This window comes from Trachypithecus francoisi, unplaced genomic scaffold (genome assembly GCF_009764315.1).
Source record: "Trachypithecus francoisi isolate TF-2019V2 unplaced genomic scaffold, Tfra_2.0 Lachesis_group20, whole genome shotgun sequence".
In the NCBI taxonomy this organism is placed as follows: domain Eukaryota; kingdom Metazoa; phylum Chordata; class Mammalia; order Primates; family Cercopithecidae; genus Trachypithecus; species Trachypithecus francoisi.
In genome coordinates, this window is record NW_022681466.1 from 71,728,892 (window position 1) to 71,754,199 (window position 25,308).

Here is a 25,308-nt window from a genome sequence, read left to right on the forward strand (position 1 = left end):
TGCTAAAGTTCTCAGACCCGGAGGCCCACCCCTGCCACCTGGCGTGAGCCTTCACGGTGTGGGTACAGACGTGGACAGCGGCTGATTCCTCCTATTACGGGGCACAGCATGCCCTGCTGGCAGCAGACCCAGGGCCCCATCCTGCTTCTAGTATCACCACCTTCATGTCTTTCATTTTCGAGAAGCATTTTTGGGCAGTGATTTTCTGTCATCCTTCCTACCAGGAAGTCCTCAGGCTTCTAGTCTACCACTTTTCTTGCCTAGATTTGGATTTTTATGAAAATCTTTTTCTTATTTCTAAGGCTTCGGGGCATCAGTGTGCATCTTGTCATTGAAATGCCAAAGAACTATTAGGGAATGTTGGAGCAGAGCTTGGCAGAACACTAGGAAAACCGCAACCTTTTCCCTCCTCCTTCCTACCCCTCACACCTAGAGCCGGCTGATCGCCTTATCAGACTGGACTGTGAGGCAGCCAAGAAAGCAGGCGAACAGGACTTTATGAGCTGCGAGAAGGAAGGAGCTTGGATGAAGCAGGCAGATTTGCTGTCAGCAGATGAGGGAGGAGGAGGAAGGCAGTCCCTCCTACTCCTGCTCTGAGGATGATTCAGAGTTGATCTCTTTCACATTCATTTGTTCTTTTCTTCATTTATGTGACAGATATTTACCCTGCATTTTCTACATCCTAGGCCCTGTGCTAGGGGACTGAAGGCACAAAAATAAGAAATACACACTCTCTGCCTTCAAAGAGTTCGCCATTTTTGTATGGAGAAGAAAGACATTAATAGAAGATTCCAGCGTAACAGATGTAACAAAACCATGGTATATGCTGCACAAGGCATAGCAGGATCTCAGAAGAGGAACTGATAGGATGAAGCAGGGGCTGAGGGCGGGGGGCATAGACAAATTCCATTTTAATTGGAATCTTAGGCCGGGCGTGGTGGCTCAAGCCTGTAATCCCAGCACTTTGGGAGGCCGAGACGGGCGGATCACGAGGTCAGGAGATTGAGACCATCCTGGCTAACACGGTGAAACCCCGTCTCTACTAAAGAATACAAAAAACTAGCCGGGTGAGGTGGCGGGCGCCTGTAGTCCCAGCTACTCGGGAGGCTGAGGCAGGAGAATGGCATAAACCCCGGGGGTGGAGCTTGCAGTGAGCTGAGATCCGGCCACTGCACTCCAGCCCGGGCGACAGAGCGAGACTCCGTCTCAAAAAAAAAAAAAAAAAAAATCGGAATCTTAAAAGAATGGGTGGCATCTTACCAACGTGACAGTAAGCGGGGCGAGAAGGAAGAGGGAGTCTCAAGGAGTTTGGAGGCAGCAGAGAGAGATAAGGCTGTGTAGGTAGATGGGGCCAGATTTTATATGCCTGGCTAAATACTTTATTTTTTATTTTGTGGACAGTGAAAGATTTTCAGCGTGGGGGGCATGATCTCACTTGTATTTTGTAAAAGTCTAGTGGATTACAGAGGTCCAGGAGTCTGGATAGTAGGAGTATGTTCTGGATTAGAGAAGATAAGACCCTTATCAGGCAGTGGCCACGCACTCATGGAGATGTGTTTGGGAGCTGATCTCCAGTCGGTGTAAAGGAGGGGGTTGTGCATGGCAGGAACATGAGAGAACTAACTTTTATTTGGCAGAAACGAGTGTAGGGATTCATTAATAACTCAAAACGGATCTATAGCTAGATGTAAAACCTAATTCTAAAACTCCGAGAAGAAAACAAAGAGCAGATCTTCACAGCACTGAACTTGGCAGCAGCTTCTTGGATATGACACCAAAGTCCTAGGCAGCAAAAGAAAAACAGATCAATTGGACTTTATGAAAAATTTTAAGACTTGTGCATGAAAAGACACTATCAGCAGGGTAAAATGGCAACACACAGAATGGGAAGAATATTTCCAAATCATTTATCTGATAATGGATTAGTATCTAGAATATACAAAGAATTCCTAAAAACCAGCAACAAAAAGCCGAACAACTCGATTAAAAAGCAAGCAAAGGGTTTGAATAAGCGTTTCTCCAAAGAAGATATGTAAATGGCCAATAAGCATGAAAAGGCGCCCCACTGGGTTGTGAGGTGATACTGCATCGTGGTTTTGACTTGCATTTCTCTGATGGGCTTTTTAGTTTGATGGAGTCACACTTGTTTCTTTTTGCTTTTGTTGCCTGTGCTTTTGGTGGGCTCTTTGCTTTTCAACATTTTTCCAAAGAGATAGCTTTAAAAATTTGAAGGAACTTTGTAATGACTGTTATAATCACATTCCCTTAAAAATAGAAAATCCAACATTCTATGAATATATTTCAGTGCTCCAAACGTTCATTATCACATAGGGTTGCTGCAAACCCAGGAGGATTTACTTTTAGTTCATTTCACAGTCTCTGTTTGCAATAATTTTGTGTAGGTTAATACAGAATATGTGCTATTAAGTAACACTAAAAAGGCTGGACCTGGTGGCTAACACCTGTAATCCCAGCACTTTGGGAGGCTGAGACAGGTAGATCGCTTGAGCTCTGGAGTTCGAGACCAGCCTAGGCAACATGGTGAAACCCTGTTTCTACCAAAAATACAAAAAGTGAGCCAGTGTGGTGTTGTGTGCCTGTGGTTCCAGTTACTCGGGAGGCTGCAGTGGGAGAATCACTTAATCTCCGGAAGTGGAGGCTGCAGTGAGCTGAGACTGTGCCACTGCACTCCAGCCTGGGCAAGAGAGCAGACTCGTCTCAGAAAAAAAAAAAAAAAAGTAACACTAAAAAGAGCCAAGAGGAGACAGCTTCTTATTTTCAGTGCTTGACTAGATGTTTTTTAAGGAGGTACTAAAAGTTTGAGAAAAGTCCAGACTTCTTATTTTTAGCTTCCTTTCTGGTGAATTTTCTTCCCTTATGTTTACGTGGTGGTGGTAGAACCATCTGGAAATGATAGAAATAGCTGTTGGTTGTGAGGGGCGGGAGATGGCAGGCAGGTTACTACCCTCTGCATTGCTTCCGTGTCTCGAATTTACTGTCTTGCTGTCTGTAAATTGTGGAAGTCATGTGAAAAGTTGTGTTCTGAAATCTTTGCCTGCATATTTGAAATGGAAGTTCATGAGCCTTGATTCAAGCATAGCTGATTCTTCCAACTACCCTTCTGGCAAATGCTTCCATGCTTGCTGTAGTGTTGAAGGAAAGAGTTTTTTCTTTAGTGTCTTTACATTTCAGATCCTCCTGGCCTAAGCATGCCCATGAAAGTGAATGTTTCTAGTCGTCAGTCAGTATTTCCCAACAAAGAATGGAAGATTCTTACATTCTCTTGAAAACCATGAAACTCTTGAACTAAAATATATTTTTCACAGCCATTTCTAACTTCTTGTAACTGTGAGAAAGGCTTAGCAGGTCTCATGGTGGAGTAAAAAAAGAACTCAACCTGGAAACGGACAGGGCTGCCCAGCTCATGGTTTCTGAATGACTAGGAAATTAGTTGGCGTGGTGGCTCACGCCTGTAATCCTAGCACTTTGGGAGGCTGAAGTGGGCAGATCGCTTGAGCCCAGGAGTTTGAGACCAGCCTGGGCAACATGGCAAAACTCCATCTCTACAAGAAATACAAGAATTAGCTGTGCATGGAGGTGCACACCTGTAGTCCCAGCTACTCAGGAGGCTGAGAGAAGGATCACTTGACCCCAGGAGGTTGAGGCTGCAGTGAGCCACGAATGCACCACTGTACTCCAGTCTGAAGAGAAAGGAATGACTAGGAAATCTTGATAGTTCAGCACATATATCTGCTTTGCTGACGGTTATCAGTAGAGCTACCTCTTTATAGTAGGAACTTTTCATGGTTGGAAGAGGAAGGAGTTTAAAGGAATGAGGTCAAAGGTACATTCTTTCAAGCCTGTTGACTTCTTTCTAGAATCCTATTTAAGCAGTTGATTATGAAGACTGCAATTTACATCTCACCCTGAAAGTGCATGGGATTGAGGTCTGGGTCTGTGGATACCATCAGTGATGTCTGTGAGGGAATGGGTGCTCTTTCATCTGAATCTTTGATAGCCACTTCAAAAACTGCTGTTGGTAGAGGCCGGGCACAGTGGCTTGTGCCTGTAATCCCAGCACTTTGGGAGGTCGAGGCTGGCAGATCACCTGAGGTCAGGAGTTCAAGACCAGCCTGGCCAACATAGTGAAACCTCGTCTCTACTAAAAATACAAAAAACCAGCCAGGCGTGGTGGCAGACACCTGTAATCCCAGCTACTCGGGAGGCTGAGGCAGGAGAATCACTTGAACCCGGGAGGTGGAGGTTGCAGTAAGCCGAGATTACGCCATTGCACTCCAGCCTGGGGGACAAGAGCAAGACTTCGTCTCAAAAAAAAAAAAAAAAATGAGAGAGAGAGAAAAGAAAGAAACCTGCTTTTGGAAACATTGACATTTATATGCAGAAGCATATCCTTCTGCTCCAGGATTAAGCACACATCTAACCTGTAGCCACCTGTGAAGCCAGTCAGCACCGTAAGATGGGTGTTGTGGAATAATCGGCACTGGAGAGGACGTAGAATCATCTAGTACAGGCCGCTCACCCCACCCTCTTATTTCACAGCTATTCGAAGTTGTAACCCACGGAGAGGAAGTGACATGATTACGCGGCTCACTAGTCACATAGCCAGGTCTAGCCCATCTCAGGAGGTGACTTTGAAAATGAAGAACATGGCAAGGAGGTCTACAAATCAGAGGCTGGTCATTTTTCCTCTTTTTTGTCTCTGGTGATACCAAGTGCCATCATAGGCTGTGGTTCTCCTTTCTGCCACCTCAGTTTCAGAGTCACCAAGAATATGGAGTAGCGAATAGTTTGGGCCAGAGGTAGAGCCGGGCCCACCAGTGTCACTGAGATGGTCAGTGGTCCTGAGAATGTGACTGTGGGTGCTCTGGCCAGTGGTGGCACTTCCCCTGTGAAGAGAACTCCTTCCTCTTCTAACCATGAAAAGTGCCTGCTGTAAGTTCCCTGTGGCTTAGGAGGGAACTGGTGCTGTCTGTGTGCTTCCAAGAAGGAGGTGGGAACACGGGGCCTGCGCCTCTGGAAGCTGTCTTGTGACCTGGCACCACAGGAGGCTGTGTGCTGCCTCATGACGTGAGAATCACGAGAAGCTCCGAAGTACAATTTTACTCTTTTCTCTCATGTCAGAGTTCACACGCAAGGAATGTCTCCCATTGTCTATTGGACAGCTCTAGATGTATGGCCCTAACTCTGATCTGGAGGTGGGGGCTGTTCCAGTAATAGCCTCATCTGGATCATTTCTGGCCCCCTTGAAAACTGACTCAAAAGGCTACAAAGCCACCTGTAAGAGTGATTTTCAAAGTTTTGAAGATACTGGAAAAACCTTGGAAGGTATTTGGAATAAGGTGTAATTATAACCATGCCACAGAAAAAACAGACTTTTGGGTCATGCCTATCCCCTCATTTGAAAAGAAGATCTCAGCAGGTTGCCAGACACTCCTTAGCAGCCAAAGAAATTGTGGTTTTGAGCTGTTGGCTATTTCTAGAAACTTCATAAAGTTGATTCTGAAGGAGCAGGGCGGAGACCAAGAATGGAAGTGTGCTCTTTTAAGGCATTTTTGGCAACCAGACAGTATTTGCCTCAGGCTCAGGAAGTCCAGCAGGGCCCGAGAGTCTTGCTCCACTCTAGCTCTGCTAGGCTGGCTGGTGCAAGGTGGCCACCAACATCAGGCAGCTGATGGGGGATGCAGAGAGTGCGATCGATTATGGGGGCGTGATCGAATGCAGGGCGTGATCGATTGTGGGGTGTGATTGATTGTGGGGCATGGTCGATGGTGGGGGCGTGATCGATTTCGTGATCGATGGCGGGGGTGTGATCGATGGCAGGGGCACAATTGATTGTGGGGGCGTGATCGATTGGGGCGTGATCGATGGCGGGGGCGTGATCGATTGGTGTGCGTGATCGATGCCGGGGGCATGATCGATTGTGGGGGCGTGATTGTGGGGGTGTGATCGATGGCGGGGCGTGATCGATGGCGGGGGCGTGATCTATGGCGGGGGCGTGATTGATCACGGGGCGTGATCCACAGCTGCTTTCCATCCTATCCGCTTCTCCTTTCTGCCCTTGCATTCAAGTCCACACGTGGTTCTTGAGCTCCTAGTACACTTGCATCCACTGTTGAGTACCGGCCTCCCCTTTCTAACTGGTTTTCCTTGCTGTTCCATTTACATATTCACAAACTTCTGAACTTAAATCATCATTCAGTGGCCCTCACTTTCCTTTAGCAGTTCATTTTGTCACTTGTATCTTTTTGTTTTTACTATGGAAGACATTCTCTTCATTCATTTGTTTAAAAACTTATGAGCTTGTTGGTTTCTGGATTAACAAGAAATCCAAAACACTACAACTACATGGATGGAAATGGATGTGATGTGAGATGAAATCAGCCAGACCCAGGAAGACAAATTCCTCATGTCCTCACTCATATGTGGGAGCTGAACATTTTCAGAACTGAACTCATGGAGATAGAGAGTAGAACGATGGGTCCCAGAGGCTAGGAAGTGTAGCAGGGAGGTGGGGAGAAAGTGGGACGGCTAATCGGTTCAAAAATACAGTTAGAATGATAAGATCTAGTATTTGGTAGAACAGTAGGGCGACTACAGTTAATAATTTATTGTGTATTTAAAAATAACTAAAAGATTGGAATTGGAATGTTCCTGACACAGAGAAGTAACAACTTGGGGTGGTGGATACCCCAGTTACCCTGATTTGATCATTATACATCATATGCCTGTATCAAAACTTCACAGGTACTCTATAAAAATATATATAATGGTTATATACCCATAATAATTTTTTACAAAACACCCTAAAACACTATGGAGCCCTCTTCCCATTCTGTACTCCAGGGAGTAGGACAGCAGTTATACCAGTAATCCAAAATGGATTTATTTGTTGTTGTTTTGTTAGTGTTTTGTTTGAGAGCCAAGGTCTCGCTCTGTCACCCAGGCTGGAGTGCTGTGGTGTGATCATAGCTCTGTGTATCCTCAAAGTCCTGGGCTCAAGAGATCCTCGCGCCACAGCCTCCTGAGTACAGGTGTGTGCCACCACACCTGGGTAATTTTTATTTTAGTTTTTTTTTGTAGAGACTGGATCTCTCTAATGTTGCCCAGGCTGGTCTTGAAATCCTGGCCTCAAGCGACTGTCTCACGTCAGCCTCCCACATGCTGGGATTCCAGACGTGAGCCACTGTGCCTGACTAGATTTATATTTGATGTGGATGTGATTCTGTAACACTTTCCCACAGCACGACTACCCCCAGTGGAACTGTGTAAAGATGAACACATGCGACCTCAGGGAAAGGGTTGGCCTAGAAGAATTTTGGGGATATAGAAGATTCACCCTGAGAATACCTTGGGTGCCTGGGTCCTGCTCATCAACCTGCCACTTAACTAGTGTGTGACCTCTCACCTCGTGGACGTCTCTGGACCCTTCCTGGCCTTTCTGGAAAGACTCCAGCCCCTCCGACCCTGTGGATCGGTGTGTAGTGACATAAGGATATTATGCCAGGTGATGATATGTTCTCTCTTCCTCACAGAGTGAAGGCTGCGCAGACTGAGTTAGGACAGCAAATCCTGGCCGATTTTGAAGAAGCGTTTCCTTCCCAGGGCACCAAGGTACTGCTCTGCATTTCCCCGTCTTTAGAGATGACCGGCATCCTTGCCGAGCTCATGCCCACCCCGGTCGCCACGCAGTTGTCATTCCCGTCGTGCCCGCTGGCAGCTGCAGATCCGTCTGCTGCAGGCTCAGGGTAACGAGACCATCCTGGATTTTAAATGTCCCCAGGTGGTGGCAGTTCCTCCTGTTTCCTTCCAGCCTCAGAAAGGGAGGATTTGTTTGGGCTTCATTTAATGTGGGTCAAACCTTCTATCTTGTCTGCCCTGTCAGTTCCTTTTTTCTCATGGCTATTTGTTAAACACCCTCATGCCGCAGTGTTTTTAGGGTTGCTCCATGACCTACACCGGCGTATGTAACTCCCGGAGTGACACAGTGCGGGCCTCACTGCCACCCGCCGTAAGCCTGCTCCTCGGAATTAACGCCCTTGAGCTCCCTGGTAGCAGAGCTGCTTGTGTTGTGTCTGCAAAGCCCACAGCATTTCACGTGGGAGCTGCTGGTTGCACTTCTCATGTAACCAGCTTTCTCCCGCTCGGCGGTCACCCTTCCAACTGTAGCGGATGCCATCTTTATACCCAGCATGTGTCGGACAGGAAAGAACCCATACAAGCCCTTTTCTCTATTATTTGAGCTATTTCAAGAGAAAGAATTGTTCAAGGCAGAAATATACTGAAGCATTCAGGGGCAAGGAGCCTGACCCTACTCGGTGGTTGGAGATGGGGACATACATTCATTTACTGATCCAAGGAACATTTCCAGCGTCTGCTCTGTAATTCAGTAACTGGAAATATCTTAATTATTTTTTCTTTGTGTTCCATAAAATAAACGTAGGAAGTAATTGGGCGTAGTGGCCCCAGCTTTTGCCCATCACTTTCTGTAGGAATTCCACTCCTGATTTTAATGTCTTCACATTTTGTGGCTGTCTGCTAGTAATCAGATGCTTATTTGTAAAGTACTTTTCTTGGAGAACCTCATATTCCTTAGTCATCTGATATAACTGCAGGGAGGGAGTAGATATTAGAAAGCCATTAGTCCTATTTATTACATGAGGAAAATGAAGATCAAAGAAGTAGAAAAGGATTGTAGGGATATTCGCTCATGAGAAGCTCTGGGCGCTTCTTAGGACAAGGTTAGCTTCACGTGTACTCAGCTGCCCATTTCAGGTTTTTTTTTTTGTTTTTTTTTAATACGGAGTTTCACTCTTTGGCTCAGGCTGGAGTGCAATGGTGGCATCTCAGCCCACTGCAGCCTCCGTCCCCTGGGTTCAAGCAGTTCTCCTGACTCAGCCTCCCAAGTAGCTGGGATTACAGGCATCTGCCACCATGCCTGGCTAATTTTTGTATTTTTAGTAGAGACGGGGTTTCTCCGTGTTGGCTAGGCTGGTCTTGAACTCCCAACCTCAGGTAATCCGCCTGCCTCGGCCTCCCAGAGTGCTGGGATTACAGGCGTGAGCCACCGTGCCCGGCCAACCCATTTCAGTTTCTAGAAATTTCAGGAAGATGTGGATGAAGCCCATCTTTATTATTTAGAAGAGACCTACTTTATATCTTTTTTCCCAGATACCACTGGGCAGATGAAATTAAAATGGTTCTAACAGCATGCCTCCCTTTTCTCTTGCATAGTGACTTCTTGTTTGTGTGTGTGGTTTTGTTTTCGTTTTCTTTTTTTTTCTTTTTGAGATAGAGTCTCGGAGTCTCTCTCTGTCGCCCAGGCTGGAGTGCAGTGGTGCGATCTCGGCTCACTGCAAGCTCCGCCTCCCAGGTTCACGCCATTACTTGCCTCAGACTCCTGAGTAGCTGGGATTACAGGCGCCCGCCACCGTGCCCGGCTAATTTTTGTATTTCTTTTTAGTAGAGACAGGGTTTTACCGTGTTAGCCAGGATGGGTCTCGATCTCCTGACCTCGTGATCCGCCCACCTCGGCCTCCCAAAGTGCTGGGATTACAGGCGTGAGCCACCGCACCCAACCTAGTTTTCTTTCTTCCTTTTTAAAAACTATGAGCTTTATTTAAAGGCCTTGTGTTACTATTTCTATTTCACAAATGGGAATTAAGATCTTCAAAAATAAGTGGGAATGAAGATTTTAAAAAATAAATGGGAATCAAGATTTAAAAAAATTTTTCCAACACAACCTAGTAAAGTCTTTGTAAACGAAAAAATCTGAACATGTGAACCCATAGGTTTTGGCCTTTGTGACTTCTTGCTTCTTTTCATTCTGAAGCGAGAATTGAGAAGTCAGGGTGTTCAGCACATGACATAAAAGCCACTCAGCATGGAGTAAGTCAACATTTTAACAATTTAGGTCTCAGGCAGCTTATATCACACTTTAGAAGCAGTGGAACTTCAGTTGAGATGGATGGAATTGGAAAGAGTTGACAAAAAATAAAATAAAGATTTAGAAAAGAACCTTACTCATCACCTAGAGTTGATTGTTTTTCAGGTGAGGCCGAGTAAGTGCGTCAAAGCTGCATGCACAGCTTTTTAGCCAAGCCAGGAGTAGATTCCAAGTGTTCTTTTCACTGTAGTCTACTTAGCAGACACGTTCACTCAGTGACATACTGTAAAGAAAGTCTCAGCAAAACTTTGGTCACAAAGAACTTCCCATCGTGACGTGTCAGTCCAGCCCCGTTACCTTCCCAGCATTCATCCAGGTCAGGAGGCCACTATCACAGGGTTTTCTCTTCAGCTGCCTGTCTGGGTGGTTCACTGTCGTGGAGCACGCGTCGTGGCTTGGAACCTGGTTTTTTTTTTTTTTTTTTTGAGACGGAGTCTTGCTTTGTTGCCCAGGCTGGAGTGCAGTGGCGCAATCTCGGCTCACTGCAAGCTCCACCTCCCAGGTTCACGCCATTCTCCTGCCTCAGCCTCCCGAGTAGCTGGGACTACAGGCGCCTGCCACCATGCCCGGCTAATTTTTTGCATTTTTAGTAGAGATGGGGTTTCGCCGTGTTAGCCAGGATGGTCTCGATCTCCTGACCTCGTGATCCGCCCACCTCAGCCTCCCAAAGTGCTGGGATTACAGGCGTGAGCCACTGCATCCAGCCTGGAACCTGGTTTTATGTGTTAAAGGCGACCACACTATTTGGCAAAAACATAGCACTTTAAGAACAGGAATCCCAGAGATTGGAGTCAGGGAAGAGTGGCACATGTGGAGTGAGGCTGGTGACATTCCCACTCTTAGGAGAGAGGCCGGTGGCATTCCCACTCTTGAGAGAGAGGCTGGTGGCATTCTCACTCTTGGGAGAGAGGCCGGTGACATTCCCACTCTTGAGAGAGAGGCTGGTGGCATTCTCACTCTTGGGAGAGAGGCTGGTGGCATTCCCACTCTTGGGAGAGAGGCTGGTGGCATTCCCACTCTTGGGAGAGAGGCTGGTGGCATTCCGACTCTTGGGAGAGAGGCTGGTGGCATTCCGACTCTTGGGAGAGAGGCTGGTGGCATTCCGACTCTTCGGCCTCTTCAGCAGTGTCTTCCGACGTCAGAGACCAGTGGCATTGGAACTTTTAGGTCTCTTTTAGTTATGGTTTGCAGAAAGTCAAATTTCCCATGATCATTTCTGCCTGTTTCCCAAAAGATCTCATTGCAGATTCACAAGGTACTTTTCGTGTCTCCTGCTGTGAAATGAGTATAAGGATTGCGTCCTTGAGGAACAACAGGTAACTGATGGATCCATCCACAGTGGAAAGAATGAATGTAAAGGAGCAGGAGTAAGACTTACCACGTGTAGAGACAAGAAGCAGCGGCTGTGAGAATCCATGAGGTTTAAAGGTGGTTTCTGGCTTTTAATCTGGTACATGTTTGTTTTACTAGAGACCCGGAGGACCCAGCAATGTTCTACGAGATGCATGTCTGGTTGCTAATATTCTAGACCCCAGGATCAAACAGGAAATCATCAAAAAGTTCATTAAACAGCATCTGTCAGAGTATCTAGTACTTTTTCAAGAAAACCAAGATGTAAGTATTGACCAAATAAGATCAGATGTAACCTTTGAATTTTATTGAAAAATGAACGCTGTCAAGCCTGCTAATTCAGACTTCCTTTTAGTATGACTGTCTTCCAGTGTTGATTGTTGAGCTGTGAGTCCTAGGGGCTGACTTTATAGTTCTTAAGTCTTTTGAGGTCACTGACCCTTTGGAGAAATTCAGGAACATGCACCTGTGCATAAAATTCTGCTTATAGTTTCTGGAAATGTATAGACCCCTGAAGGCCAATCATAGACCCCAGGTTAAAAACCTCTGGATTTTTTTTTTTTTTTTTTTCTTGTGAGACAAAGTTTCGCTCTTGTTGCCCAGGCTGGAATGCAGTGGTGCGATCTCAGCTCACTGCAACCTCCACCTCCTGGGTTCAAGCGATTCTCCTGCCTCCCTCTCCCAAGTAGCTGGGATTAGAGGCACCCGTCACACCTGGCTAATTTCTGTATTTTTTAGTAGGGACGGGGTTTCTCCATGTTGGTCAGGCTGGTCTCGAACTCCCGACCTCGGGTGATCCACCTGCCTCCCGAAATGCTGGGATTATAGGCCTGCGTCACTGCGCCTGGCCAAAAACTTCTGGATTTTTTTTTTTTTGAGACGGAGTCTCGCTGTGTCTCCCAGGCTGGAGTGCAGTGGTGCATCTCGGCTCACTGCCAGCTCCGCCTCCCGGGTTCACACCATTCTCCTGCCTCAGCCTCCCGAGTAGCTGGGACTACAGGTGCGCACCACCATGCCCGGCTAATTTTTGGTATTTTTAGTAGAGCTGGGGTTTCACCGTGTTAGCCAGGATGGTCTCGATCTCCTGACCTCGTGATCCGCCCACCTCAGCCTCCCAAAGTGCTGGGATTACAGACGTGAGCCACCACGCCCGGCCAAACCTCTGGATTTTTAAGTAAAAAATCAAGTAAAAAAGGTAGCCTAGATTCTTTAAAACCATGAGAAATACAGAGGTTGGTTCCCTTTTGCTTGGCTCTGTGTTTTTGCTTGTTTCCTTAAACTGCCAGTTCTACTTCTAACCACTGGGTGGTTTTTGATCTTCACCTTCACCAGGTTGCCTGGCTGGACAAAATCGACAGACGCTACGCCTGGATAAAACGCCAGCTTGTGGACTATGAGGAGAAATATGGCCGCATGTTTCCACGTGAGTGGTGCATGGCTGAGAGGATTGCGGTGGAATTTTGCCACGTGACAAGGTAGATGCCAGTTCTCTATTGGTTTTGTTGTTCATCGAAGTTTCACCATCAGTTCCCCAGTCTCTAGCGGTTCCATGTTGTCCTGTGGTTTTGGTGCCACCTCCAGACCTCACCAGATGATTGGTGCCATCCTTATACCTAACAGTGGCCCCACCGGCTGCTCCCTCTGCCCCCGTCTTTGTTCTGGGACTTTCCTTGGTGTAGTTCTTGCCTCAGGCAGTCTTTCCCTTCTCCACCACCTCAAGGCTTGTCAACCAGCTTGACTTACGGCGATTCCTCTACCCCATGTTTTCCCCAATTGATATTGCGTATGTCAGCGTGATGTGTGTGTATCCCATCATCATTTTTATTTTCTGACTTGCTAGATAGATAGTTCCATAGAGACAGGGTAGTATCTACTTTAATGATATAGCAGACACTGAGGAAACTTGTGTTGAGTGAATTTCCCACTCCCAGTACAGTGTGTATAGCCTCTGGATAGTTAGAGCTTTTATTTTGAGACAGAGTCTCACTCTGTCACCTAGGCTGGAGTGCTGCAGTGGTACAATCCCAGCTCACTGCAACCTCCGTTTACTGGGTTCAAGTGATTCTCATGCCTCAGTCTCCCAGGTAGCAAGGATTACAGGTATGTGTAACCACACCTGGCTAATTCTTGTATTTTTAGTAGAGATGGGGTTTCACTATGTTGGCCAGGCTGGTCTTGAAGTCCTGACTTCAGGTGATCTGACCGCCCATCTCGATCTCCCAAAGTGCTGGAATTACAGGCCTGAGCCACTGCACCAGGCCTGTATCTGAGCTTTCCAAGCATTTTAAAGACCTTCCATTCATCCTCTCTACAGTATCCGTGAGTGTAGCCCAAGGACAGATTGTCTCTTTATATTAAAAAACTAAAGCCCAGGAAGGTTAAATCAGTATATCTATGACAAAGCTAAAGCCAGAGTTGGACTTTTTTTTTTTTTTTTGAGACAGGGTCTCACCCTGTCACCCAGACTGGAGTGTAGTGGTGTGATCACAGCTCACAGCAGCCTTGACCTCCCCGGCTCAAGTGATTCTCCCATCTCAGCCTCCCGAGTAGCTGAGACTGCAGGTGTGTGCCACCACACCGGCTAATTTGTGTGTGTGTATTTTTGTAGAGATGAAGTTTTGCTCTGTTGGTCAGGCTGGTCTTGAACTCCTTTTAACTCTTCATTTGCAGCCACACTACAGCAGTGTTGGTAACTGGTTCGTATTAGTTATATATTTCCCCCCAGTGGTACACAGTTATAGCTAATGCCAGGTGAAAAAGAGAAAAAAAGGCCCACATCTAAGCGTAACTCAGCCACCTTCCCAGAATTCATGGTGGTCTTTTTGTTAAAATCATGGAAGGTATAGTCAAATTGCGTGTTTTAAACACATCGTGGGGGAAAAGTGTTTTAAGGGATATTGGCTTTTATTACAATAGATTTCATTTTTTAGAGCACTTTGAGGTTCCCAGCAGAATTGAGCGGAAGATACAGAGAGTTCCCAGGTGCTCCCTGCCCCGCGTGCATAGTCTCCCCATGGTCAGCACCTTCCACCAGAGGGGTATATTTGTCACAGCTGATGAGGCTACACGGACACATCATCGTCACCCAGGGTGATAGTCCATAGTTCATGGGAGTGTTCACGCTTGGTGTTCGTTCTGTGTGACTTTTTTGTTACTGTTGTTTTAAGAGATGGGGGTCTTGTGGTATCGCCCAGGCTGGAGTACAGTGGCTATTCACAGGCATGGGAATAGCACACCCCAGCCTTGAACTCCTGGGCCCAGGCAGCCCTCCTGCTTCAGCCACCCAAGTAGCTGCAACTGCAGGTGTACTCAGCTCCATTCTATGTGGCTGTTGTTCTAAGAAACACATTGGGCCAAGCTTAGTAGTTTATGGCTATAATCCTAGCACTTCGGGAAGCCAAGGCAGATGGATCGTGTGACCCTAGGAGTTTGAGACAAGCCTGGGCAACATGGCAAAACCCCATCTCTACAAAAAATGCAAAAATTAGCTGGTCATGGTGGCAAGCACCTGTAATCCCAGCTACTGAAGAGGCTGAGGTGGGAGGATTGCTTGAGTCCAGGAGGTCGAGGCTGCAGTAGGCCATGATCGTGCCATTGCACTCCAGCCCTGGGTGACAGAGGGAGACCCTGTCTCAAAAAAAAGAGAGAGAGAGAGAGAAAGAAGGAAGTGAGGAAGGAAGGGAGGGAGGGAGAGTGGAAGGGAAAAAGGGAAAGAAAAGAAAGAAAGAAAAAGAAATACATTGACTCCTATAGATTTGGAGAACCTTTTAGCCTTGGTTTAAGATCAGTTGAGATTGTCACCTTCTAAATCCCAGTTAACAAAATAAAGAGTGAGTTCCTTGAGAAACTGTTAGCTCATTCTTTTTAGCCTACAGTTCAGCAGACTTGCACACCGGCTCAGTGAGAAATGGAGCCTGGGAGAGACGGGATGTGTGCTAGAGCCAGCACGTCTCTGTGAGTGCCAGTACCTGCCATTGTTGTCTTGGCTCATGGCAGTGTTGCTGCCAAGCTTCTGTTGTTAGAATTTTGGCTAAAATCCTACAGATACATCATTCTTAAATAAACTCAGAGACTCTTTGTTTGATTTCATCATTGATTTGTGTGGGAAGATGATAGCTTGCTTAGTCCTTACTAAGAACTCGCACGTCCCTGTTCACCAGCACCTGGGCGTCTGAGATGGAGCGTCTGAGTGAGCTGCACTGGCGCTTCTTGGGCAGGGGCCAGCTAAGCATGCTTGTCACTTTTCCCACGGCGATCCTGGCCCTGGCCTGTTTCCAGGAGTTACGCCATCCAGTTGAAGAGATGATTACTGGGCCCTTAGGAAGAGGCAAGGCTTTATAATTCAGTAATTAATGACTTGTGAAATTATATAGGATATATATACTAATAAAAAACTAGGTGCTCCATATGTATTATTATCCAATTCTTCAACAGTTCAAAGATACAGGCAATGTAGTAACCGTGAAAACAAACTACTGGTGGCTCCCGCCTGTCATCCCAGCACTTTGGGAGGCCGAGGCGGGTGGATCACCTGAGGTCAGAAGTTTGAGACCAGCCTGGCCAACATGGTGAAACCCCATCTCTACTAAAAATACAAAAAAAAAGAATCATTTGAACCCAGGAGGTGGAGGTTGCAGTGATCGCGCCTCTGCACTCCAGCCTGGGCGACTAGAGGGAGACTCCATCTCAAAAACAAACAAACAAACAAAAAATATATATATATGTATATAAAATCCATAACCCCTGATTTTTTTTTGCCTGGTGGATAGTTTCACCTTAAAATTCTTGTTTAGAACATGTATTTCTGCTCCCCAGATTTTAGACTTAGCTGGTAACAGACCTCAGGGTTTGAAATGACTACATACATTTTTTTTTTCCTGAATATAAGTTAAGGCCATTTACTTTGTCTTCTCTTGAATGAATGAGCAGTTTGTTTGATAGTATTCTTATCTCTTTGTTTTGAAGGACAGAACTTGCCAAGATTATGCGTACCAGAGCGAAGGAAATTGAAGTGAAATTGCTTCTTTTTGCTATTCAAAGAACGACTAACTTTGAGGGGTTTCTCGCAAAACGCTTCTCTGGCTGCACCCTGACCGATGGGACCCTGGTAAGACCTTCCCTAGGGAGCTGCCACGTGAAATCAGTGGGTTGGGTGGTTGGGATTCAGTGTTCACTGTGTGGTGACTCTGTCCATTGGCTTCAGTGCTTACTCTCTCACTGCAGTGATTTCACTGAGCTGCTGGGAAAAGTGATGATAGAGAACACTCCGTGTGGATTTATCATTTGTCTGTGATGCAGTATGTCATGTTTCTAGAATGCCCTGTCATCATTTTTCCTAAGTATTGATGCCGTTTTACCGACTAGTAATTTTGTGAGTCAGAGGCCTTACTTGGTCACAAATACCTTATTACTTTATCAGCTGTCAGATTTGGTTACAATTAGGATATGTTTTTACTTTAGGGTTTACCTTTTAACATCTCTGGTGAGCAAACTAGGTCAATGAGTCTCTGTAAACCCCAAAGCCAGGTATACAGGCCTGGGGACTACATGCCTCCATTGGAAAGGTAGAATATAGTACTGCTGGTTAAACGTTTGTCTCTGTGTAGTCAAAGACGAAGTCCAAATTTTCCCTCTGGGAACCTCTTCTTTTTGGCTCGATGCAGTGGCTCACACCTGTAATCCCAGCACTTTGGCAGGCCGAGGCGGAATTGCTTGAGACCAGGAGTTCGAGACCAGCCTGGGCAACATAGCGAGACCTCATCCCTACAAAAAATTAAAAAAAAAATAATTAGTCGGGTGCACCCCTTAGTCCCAGTGACTTGGGAGGCTGAGGTGGGAGGATCACTTCAGCCCAGGAGTTGAGGCTGTAGTGAGCTACGGTGGGTGACAGAGTGACACCCTATCTCTAAAAAAAAGAGAGAGAAAGGAGTAAACCTCTTCTTTTTGGAGGTCCAGACTCCCTGCTAACACATCAATATGCTTTCTTCAGATTTCCTATCCACTGGGAAACCAAGTGACTATGTTCTATGGTCATTTCTGTTTGCATCATTACATATGCGTAGACATTGAGCTCCTTGAATGCAGGAATTGTAGCTGGCTCATCTGTCTCCTCCAGTTGTGCAGAGTATACACAGAACCCATGCAGGCAGGAATGGAAAGGGAAAGAAGAAAGGAGGGAAGGAAGAAGAAATCCACGTTGAGAGAATCATACTTTTGAATTTTCTTTAAAGTTAGATTTTGGGTTGTTTTTAACTGCTGGCAACAATAGAGAAGCAATGTGATTTAGTAGAAAAGTCCTTGGACCTGCAGTCGAGAGAGAAGACACATGGCCTAATCCCAATTCCACTGTAATGCAGTGAACTGCCTTCCCTGTTAAATGAGAAGAAAAGACTATCCTTTATTTATTTATTTATTTTTCATTTTGTTTTTTAGACAGAGTCTCGCTCTGTCACCCAGGCTGGAGTGCAGTGGGGTGATCTCGGCTCACTGCATTCCCCGCTTCCCGGGTTCAAGCGATTCTCCTGCCTCAGCCTCCCGGGTAGCTGGGATTACAGGTGCCGCCACCAGGCCCGGCTAATTTTTGTATTTTCAGTAGAGACGGGGTTTCACCATGTTGGTCAGGCTGGTCTCAAACTCCTGACCTCGGGTGATCTGCCCACCACCTTGGCCTCCCAAAGTGCTGGGATTCCAGGCGTGAGCTACCATGCCCGCCTGTCATTTAATAACAGAATATTAGGGAGACTACATAAAACCCGAAAGCCATGAAGAAAAGTACTGAAAGGTTGACAACATAAAGAGAACAAAATTCTTTTGGAAAAAGACCAGAAACATAATCAAGGGATTAAAAACAGCTTAAGCTTGTATGACACAAACGGTTAATATCTAGCACATATAAAGAACTCCTGAAAATCAGTAAGGAAAAGACAAGTAACCCATTTGAAAAATGAATACAGAGTCAAACAGACGATTCACTGAAGAAATTCAGTTGACTAATAAACATGAAAAAAAAGAAAACAGGGTATTTTTCCTACATCAGGTTTACAAAAAGAAAAAATTACAAGACTAACAGTACAGAATTTTAGTGCTAGTATGCAGCTTGATACCTTTTTGGTGCATAAATTGTCATTATCAGAACTTTCAGAAATGTAAATATGCGTGTCCTATCAAGCAACAATGTTACATCTAAACCAGAAGTCTAAAAAAATCCGTACATGTAGAGGAAGATGCACAAAGAAAGAGGTGAACTCAGCCTTAAAAGCAAAAGACTTGGATATGTCTATAATGTTTATTATTGAAGAATGGTTAAATAAATTACGGTGCATCCATACCGTGAGATGCTACACACAGTTTAAAAGTGATGGAATGGGGGCCGGATGTGGCAGCTCACGCCTGTCATCCCAGCACTTTAGGAGGTACGATGTGTTTTACGGAAAAAGTAAAAAGCATGTTTATGTGCGTAAATGTGTAAGAAAGAGGTCTGGAAATGGTAACAGTGGATGTCTCTCAGGAAGGAAGTTGGAGTGAGAGTAGGTAGAGAAGCAAGGAAATATTTTTTTCCATTTACTCTGGTATAGTTTTTTTGGAAATTTTCTTATACAAATGCATTTACATACTTTATGTGTACTTTAACAACGTTATTTTTCAGTTGTTTTAAAATGAGAGAGATGGGCCAAATCAGTGATTTCCAAATCCTTTCTTGTAACAAAATCTAATGTAGAGGCCGGGTGCGGTAGCTCATGCCTATAATCCCAGCACTTTGAGAGGCTGAGGTGGTAAGATCACTTATGGTCAGGAGTTTGAGAGCAGCGTGGCTATCACGACTAAAACTACAAAAAATTAGCCAGGCTTGGTGGTGGGTGCCTGCCAAGATTGCACCACTGCATTCCAGCCTGGGCGACGGGGCAAGACTCCATCTCAAAAAAAAAAAAAAATTGAATGGAGAATCTGAACACAATAGCTACCGTGCTTTGAACATCCGCTTGGTGACCCACACTATGCTAGGTGTGTTTACCTACAGTCAGTCGCTCTGTTTCATCAGCCAGAGGAAGTAGGTGCTATACTCGTTTGAAACTTACCCTAGGCCACGGAGCTAATGTGTAAAAACATGAAACTGAGCTACTGTGATTGAAGCAGGGGCCAGGCTGGGACTTGGACCTGGAGTCCCACTCACTTGTTCACCCTTCACCTGTGCCACCTTCTCTAGCTCCTACCCTTCTGGTCCTAAAACCCTGAGACTTCAGTGGGATTCTCTCTTTGTCCCACGAGCCCAGCCTCAGAGTAGGTGGAGCAGGTGAATCGGGCTGGTCTTTCAGGCAATGGACTGTTGCAGAGTGGTGGTGGCAGCAACCCAATTTTGAGGCCAGACCACAAGGTCCTGCCTGCGTGGGCTCACTCATGACTGTTGAAATCAAATGCAATGCAACTGGGCCGGGTGCGGTGGCTTAAGCCTGTAATCCCAGCACTTTGGGAGGCCGAGATGGGCGGATCACGAGGTCAGGAGATCGAGACCATCCTGGCTAACACGGTGAAACCCCGTCTCTACTAAAAAAATACAAAAAACTAGCCGGGAGAGGTGGCGGGCGCCTGTAGTCCCAGCTACTCAGGAGGCTGAGGCAAGAGAATGGTGTGAACCCGGGAGGCGGAGCTTGCAGTGAGCTGAGATCCGGCCACTGCACTCCAGCCTGGGCCACAGAGCGACCCTGTCTCAAAATAAATAAATAAATAAATAAAATAAAAATAAAAATAAAATGCAACTGAAACCACAAAACACTCTTCCTAGTTGGCACATCAAAAATATGTATACTTCTCTGCTTGCTGACTAATGTTCAATATTGATTTCTTTTTAGTAACAAGGGGAAAAACGGTCAGAAACCAGATGAAAATAGACTTAAAGAAAGCGCAGGTCAGAAAAGGAAGTATTAGCAGGGCATGGTGGTGCATGCCCGTAGTCCCAGCTACCCAGGAAATACTAGCGGGGTGTGGTGGTGCACACCTGTAGTCCCAGCTGCCTGGGAAATTTTAGCAGGGCATGATGGTGTACCTCTGTAGTCCCAGCTACCCGAAAGGCTGAGACAGGAGGATCGCTTTAGCCCAGGAGGATCGCTTTAGCCCAGGAGGCAGAGGTTGCAATGAATTGAGATTGCACTACTGCACTCCAACCTGGGTGACAAAGTGAGACCATCTCAAAAAAAAAAGAAAAAGAAAAGGAAGTAGGGAACAGAGATCCCATTGAAGGAATCGTGTGTTTCTCCTGAGAAGTATGAGGTTGGCTTTAGCAACCTCCTGATTTCCTCTTGCTGGCTCTCCTCTCGGACCTTCCCAAGCCATGCTTCTGCCTGGTTTCAAGCACAGATATGTGCGGCACAGATTCAGCCTTACAGAGGTCTGCCAGGGGACAAGCATGAGGTTTCAGCATTGAGCACAGGCCCCACCTGGGAGTAGCCCCCTGAGCTCCCGTGGCCTCTGGCTGGGCAGGGTCCGGAGAGCATCAGGACAGGCTCTGTGAGCTGGTAATCCAGATAACCGGATGGGAAACAGGTCCCAGTGAAGGATGCTTGAATGACATTCTTGTCAAGCCCTTGTTTTGAGCCATTCTTCACCCTCTCTGGCTGGACCCTACGTCCTGGTGATTTTTCTTTTACATTTAGGGAGCTATAGGACCACAGAGGAACAAATGGCCCTGTTGCATCTGAGGACCAGGGTAGCCTGTGAACTTGGGTCTGTCCCAGGACCTGTCTGAGGAAAAATCCCCTAAAGGCCAAAACTGCTAAGGGAACGAGGGCAGGGAACGAGGGCGGGGAAGGCTCTCCTGGACAGGCTGAGGCTGCTGAACACGGTAACCACGTAGAGACCATGAAAAACTGAAGGAGCTTACTCAAGTTTGCAGAGACAATGCTTTATTGAAAAACACAGGTACAAGCCTGTCAGAGCGGCAGTTGGCCAACTGTCAGCCACCTTCTGTCCTGGGAGGACAGGGCTGGGGGTACTGGTGGCTTAGGCCTGAACTCACTTAGCCAGAGCCAAGCTCCTGGACTGGAGCCCGGTCGGTGTCTCCTGGCCGAGGCGGTGCTCTGGGTTGGTAGTCAGGGGTCAGCTAGGAACACTTGAGCCTTTTTCCCCAGCTCCTTCCTTTTTGGTGTTCATATTTGAAATGTTTTGGCAGAACTGGTCTGTAAGTCATCCCCTCTTCATTGTTCAGTTGCTCTCATCTCCTTTCAAGTTTGCAGAGTGTCAGGTTATAAATCCGTAGCCGGGAAAGCCTGAGGAGTACCATGAGTTCTTTCTTTCCCTCTCTATTGAGTCAGCTCTCAGCTCTCCTCGCCACAGACTCCTCTAAACCCTTCAACCTCTTTAATTCAACCTCGTCCTCCAGACCCTATTCTTTGTGCTAGGTATCATGACGTGGCGGTTACTCTGCATTCCAAATCCTGACAAGGGCTGTCTGATATCCTTCAAGGATTTTCCCTTAAAGATAAGTTTCTAGGAGGCAACAGAAGCCCTGTGGCCACTTCAACCAGGTGGGCCGGGCCTTGAGGAATCGGTTCACTGCAGCTCTGCTGTGAGGAGACGTGAAGGCTGTCGCTCTAGGTGATGTTCACACTGGGCCTGGTCCCCACCATCATCTCATTGTGGGCCTTGCACAACCTTCTTCACCTTTAATTCTGCGACCCTCAGTGGCAGGGACCCTGGTGAATTAGTCGTGGCTACCGACCATGCTCCCAACACAAAGCAGCAGGAAGGGGCTGCCTGGGCAAGACCGGGAGTTCCAGCTGTCCTGACCCCCGGTCTAGCTGCTGGGTGCCCTGCCTGGAGATTTGCTGCTCCCTGGCCCCTGATCCCTTCCCCATGCTACCTCGCTTTCAGGATACACTCTTTGGAAACTCCTTTTTGGCTACCATTTTGTTTCAAAATACCAGAATAAATTATGAAATGAACCAAGGTATATCTTGATACTTTTTGATATATGCCAGATTTTATAGAAAGTTGCTGAATTCCTCAGAAAGGTGCCACGAAACAGGTGATGTCAGCTAAGGAGCCAAAACGTCCAGAGACTCTCCCTTGCTGCCCCTCCCTAGGCCATACCTCATCCCCTTGCTGCCCCCACTGCCACCCTCACTGTATCATTCAGGACCTCTCCAGTCCTTGGCGACAGTGAAACTGTGAGGATGAGCTTGAGGGTGTGGCCAGCTTGCCAGGAAGACCCACCACAGCTCAGCTCCTCCTGACCCATCCTTGGGATGCATCATCCTTTGCTCTTTTTCAAGAGCTGTGACTTCAACATCTGATAGAACTTTAGACTGAAAGAGCCTCGGGGACAGGGTTTGTTGCTTTTACCATACTTAACCAGTTTTACGATGTCCTGTGCTGTAACTATGACTTGAGGAGGTGAGCTGCCTATGCTTTTCCCAGTTGCCTCAACTTCTGACCCTTTAGGAGGAATTCAAGATAGTCTGTAAATTAAAATGCCTTGAAATTAAAAGAGAATGTCTGGCTATGATGTAACTGTATCCATATGCATTATTAGTGACTTGATGATTAGATTCAAGGTGAACAAATTACATTCAGCCTTCTGCTGAAAGCAGAGTAGATTGGATTAGGTTTTTATAACTGCTTCACTGGAGGTTTTTTTTTTTTTTTTAATAAAATAAAAATTTTCCCATTTTATGCAGCTGGATTTCCCTTCCTCTTGACCATTGCATACGTTGCCTTTTGAAATAGACTTGTCCTGGCCGGGCGCGGTGGCTCAAGCCTGTAATCCCAGCACTTTGGGAGGCCGAGACGGGCGGATCACGAGGTCAGGAGATCGAGACCATCCTGGCTAACACGGTGAAACCCCATCTCTACTAAAAACTACAAAAAACTAGCCGGGCGAGGTGGCGGCGCCTGTAGTCCCAGCTACTCGGGAGGCTGAGGCAGAAGAATGGTGTGAACCTGGGAGGCGGAGCTTGCAGTGAGCTGAGATCCGGCCACAGCACTCCAGCCTGGGTGACAGAGCAAGACTCTGTCTCTCAAAAAAAAAAAAAAAAAAAGAAAAGAAATAGACTTGTCCTTTGGCTTATAGGGGTCATTTTAATATACATGTATACCTACATTGTAAAGACAGAAGCTAGATGGGTATAATTGTCAGCCATACAATTTGAGCATAAGAGCATATGTAAAAGGCTCATGACTCATGAAAGCCCACCTGGCATGTCTCACTCTACACCTTGGTCTTCTGGCAGCTTAATACCTGCATGAGGGAGACTGTATAAGGAAGGGGGCAGGTTTCCCAGCTCTGCCACAGCTTGAGGATGTCTGTCTCTGACAGCGGCAGCTTCCCCCACCTGATGCACTCCCTTCAGCGTTGGAAAATATTTTATGGATACTTTGCTGGTGCTAAAGAAATGTATTCTTCCATTTGAATAATATCCTGAGGGACGATTAACTTTTGTTTCTGAGAAGAGAATAATACAGGGTCAGGATAGAAAATTTGGAAAGTATAGACGAGAATAGAGAAGCAGGAAAAAAAAGTCATCCAAATCAGAGATGAGGATTTGGGTATATTCTTTCTATGCATTTTACACAGTTGAAATTGTATTCTTTAAATACATTTTTCTCTGCTTATTTTGTTTTTAAAATTGAGATATAACTCATGTCACAAAATGTCACATGAAATTTATCGTTTAAAGTATACAGTTCAGTTGGTTTTCATATATTCACAAGATGATGCCACGATCCCAGCTGTGCAAGTCCAGAACATTTCTGTTACCCCAGAGGAAATCCCTCCTTAGCAGGCAGGACCTTCAAGTTCTCTTTCCCCAGCCCTGGGCAATTATGAATCGACTTTTGTCTTTATGGATGCCTGTTCTGGACACTTCGCGTAAATGCTGCAATGCTAGCAGTCATGCTACAATGCCTGGTTTTTGTGTCTGCAAGCCTTACCCATGTTGTGGCATGTGTCAGCGCTGCATTTTGATGGCCGAATAGTGCACCATTGTGTTGGTGATGCACATAATGTTGTCTCTTCATCAGCCGGTGGACATTCGGGTGGTTTCCGCCTTTTCACTGCGTAAATACCGCTGTGAGTATCTGCGCAGGTTTTCACTGTGTGAATACCGCTTCCATAGTGCTGGGATTACAGGCGTGAACCACCGTACCCTGCCTTTCTAACTTCTTTATATATTCTGTCATATATCAGACATATGATTTACAAATGCTTTCTCCCATCTGTGGGTTGTTTTCACTCTCCAGATAGTCATTTCACAGGATTTCAGTTTTGATGAAGGCTAATTATCTTTTTGTTCTTGCTTGTGTTTTAGTGTCATATCCAAGAAACTATTACGTAATCCAAGACTACAAAGACTTACCTAGGTTTCCTCCTAAGAGTTTTATAGTTTCAGCTGCTACATTTATATCTTCCATCCATTTTGAGTTATGTCTTTGATCTATTTTGAGTTAATTTCTGTGTTAATTCACACATACATATGAAAATATGCTTCATATGTCACAGCTTAAGTTCTTTCTCAACTACAGAAAGAGTGTATTCTGTAGATACTCAGTGATTTCCCCTAATTATTCTTTTCTCAAAGGACCCTTCGTTTTTTCTTACTTTTACAAATAGGGCTATATGAATATTTTTGTCTACTAATTTTATATACTTTTGAGATTTTTTTTTCATCTTTTCTCTTCTCTCTTCTCTCCTCTTCGCTGTCTCTTACCAAAAGGAGTGAGATTATTTTCTTACGACACTAGTGGAATTGTCCGGTCAAGTTGTGAGCATTTTCAAGTTTCAGTCTCTGCTTTAAACTTCTTTCTGGGCCGGGCGCAGTGGCTCACGCCTGTAATCCCAGCACTTTGGGAGGCTGAGACGGGCGGATCACGAGGTCAGGAGATCGAGACCATCCTGGCTAACACGGTGAAACCCCGTCTCTACTAAAAAATACAAAAAAACTAGCCGGGCGAGGTGGCGGGCGCCTGTAGTCCCAGCTACTCGGGAGGCTGAGGCAGGAGAATGG

At 46.1% G+C, this 25,308-nt stretch overlaps 1 protein-coding gene across 7 annotated transcripts in view; it reads left to right on the forward strand.

Annotated features, from left to right (window-relative positions):
- VPS53 (VPS53 subunit of GARP complex) overlaps positions 1–25,308 on the forward strand; it is a 164,512-nt gene that overhangs the window by 62,262 nt on the left and 76,942 nt on the right. For all 7 annotated transcript variants that reach the window (XM_033185231.1, XM_033185232.1, XM_033185234.1 and 4 more), the window contains 4 exons: positions 7,554–7,632; positions 11,435–11,578; positions 12,647–12,789; positions 16,280–16,421. In XM_033185231.1, coding sequence (XP_033041122.1) covers positions 7,554–7,632; positions 11,435–11,578; positions 12,647–12,789; positions 16,280–16,421 — 508 coding nt within the window. The remainder of the gene's footprint in view (positions 1–7,553; positions 7,633–11,434; positions 11,579–12,646; positions 12,790–16,279; positions 16,422–25,308) is intronic.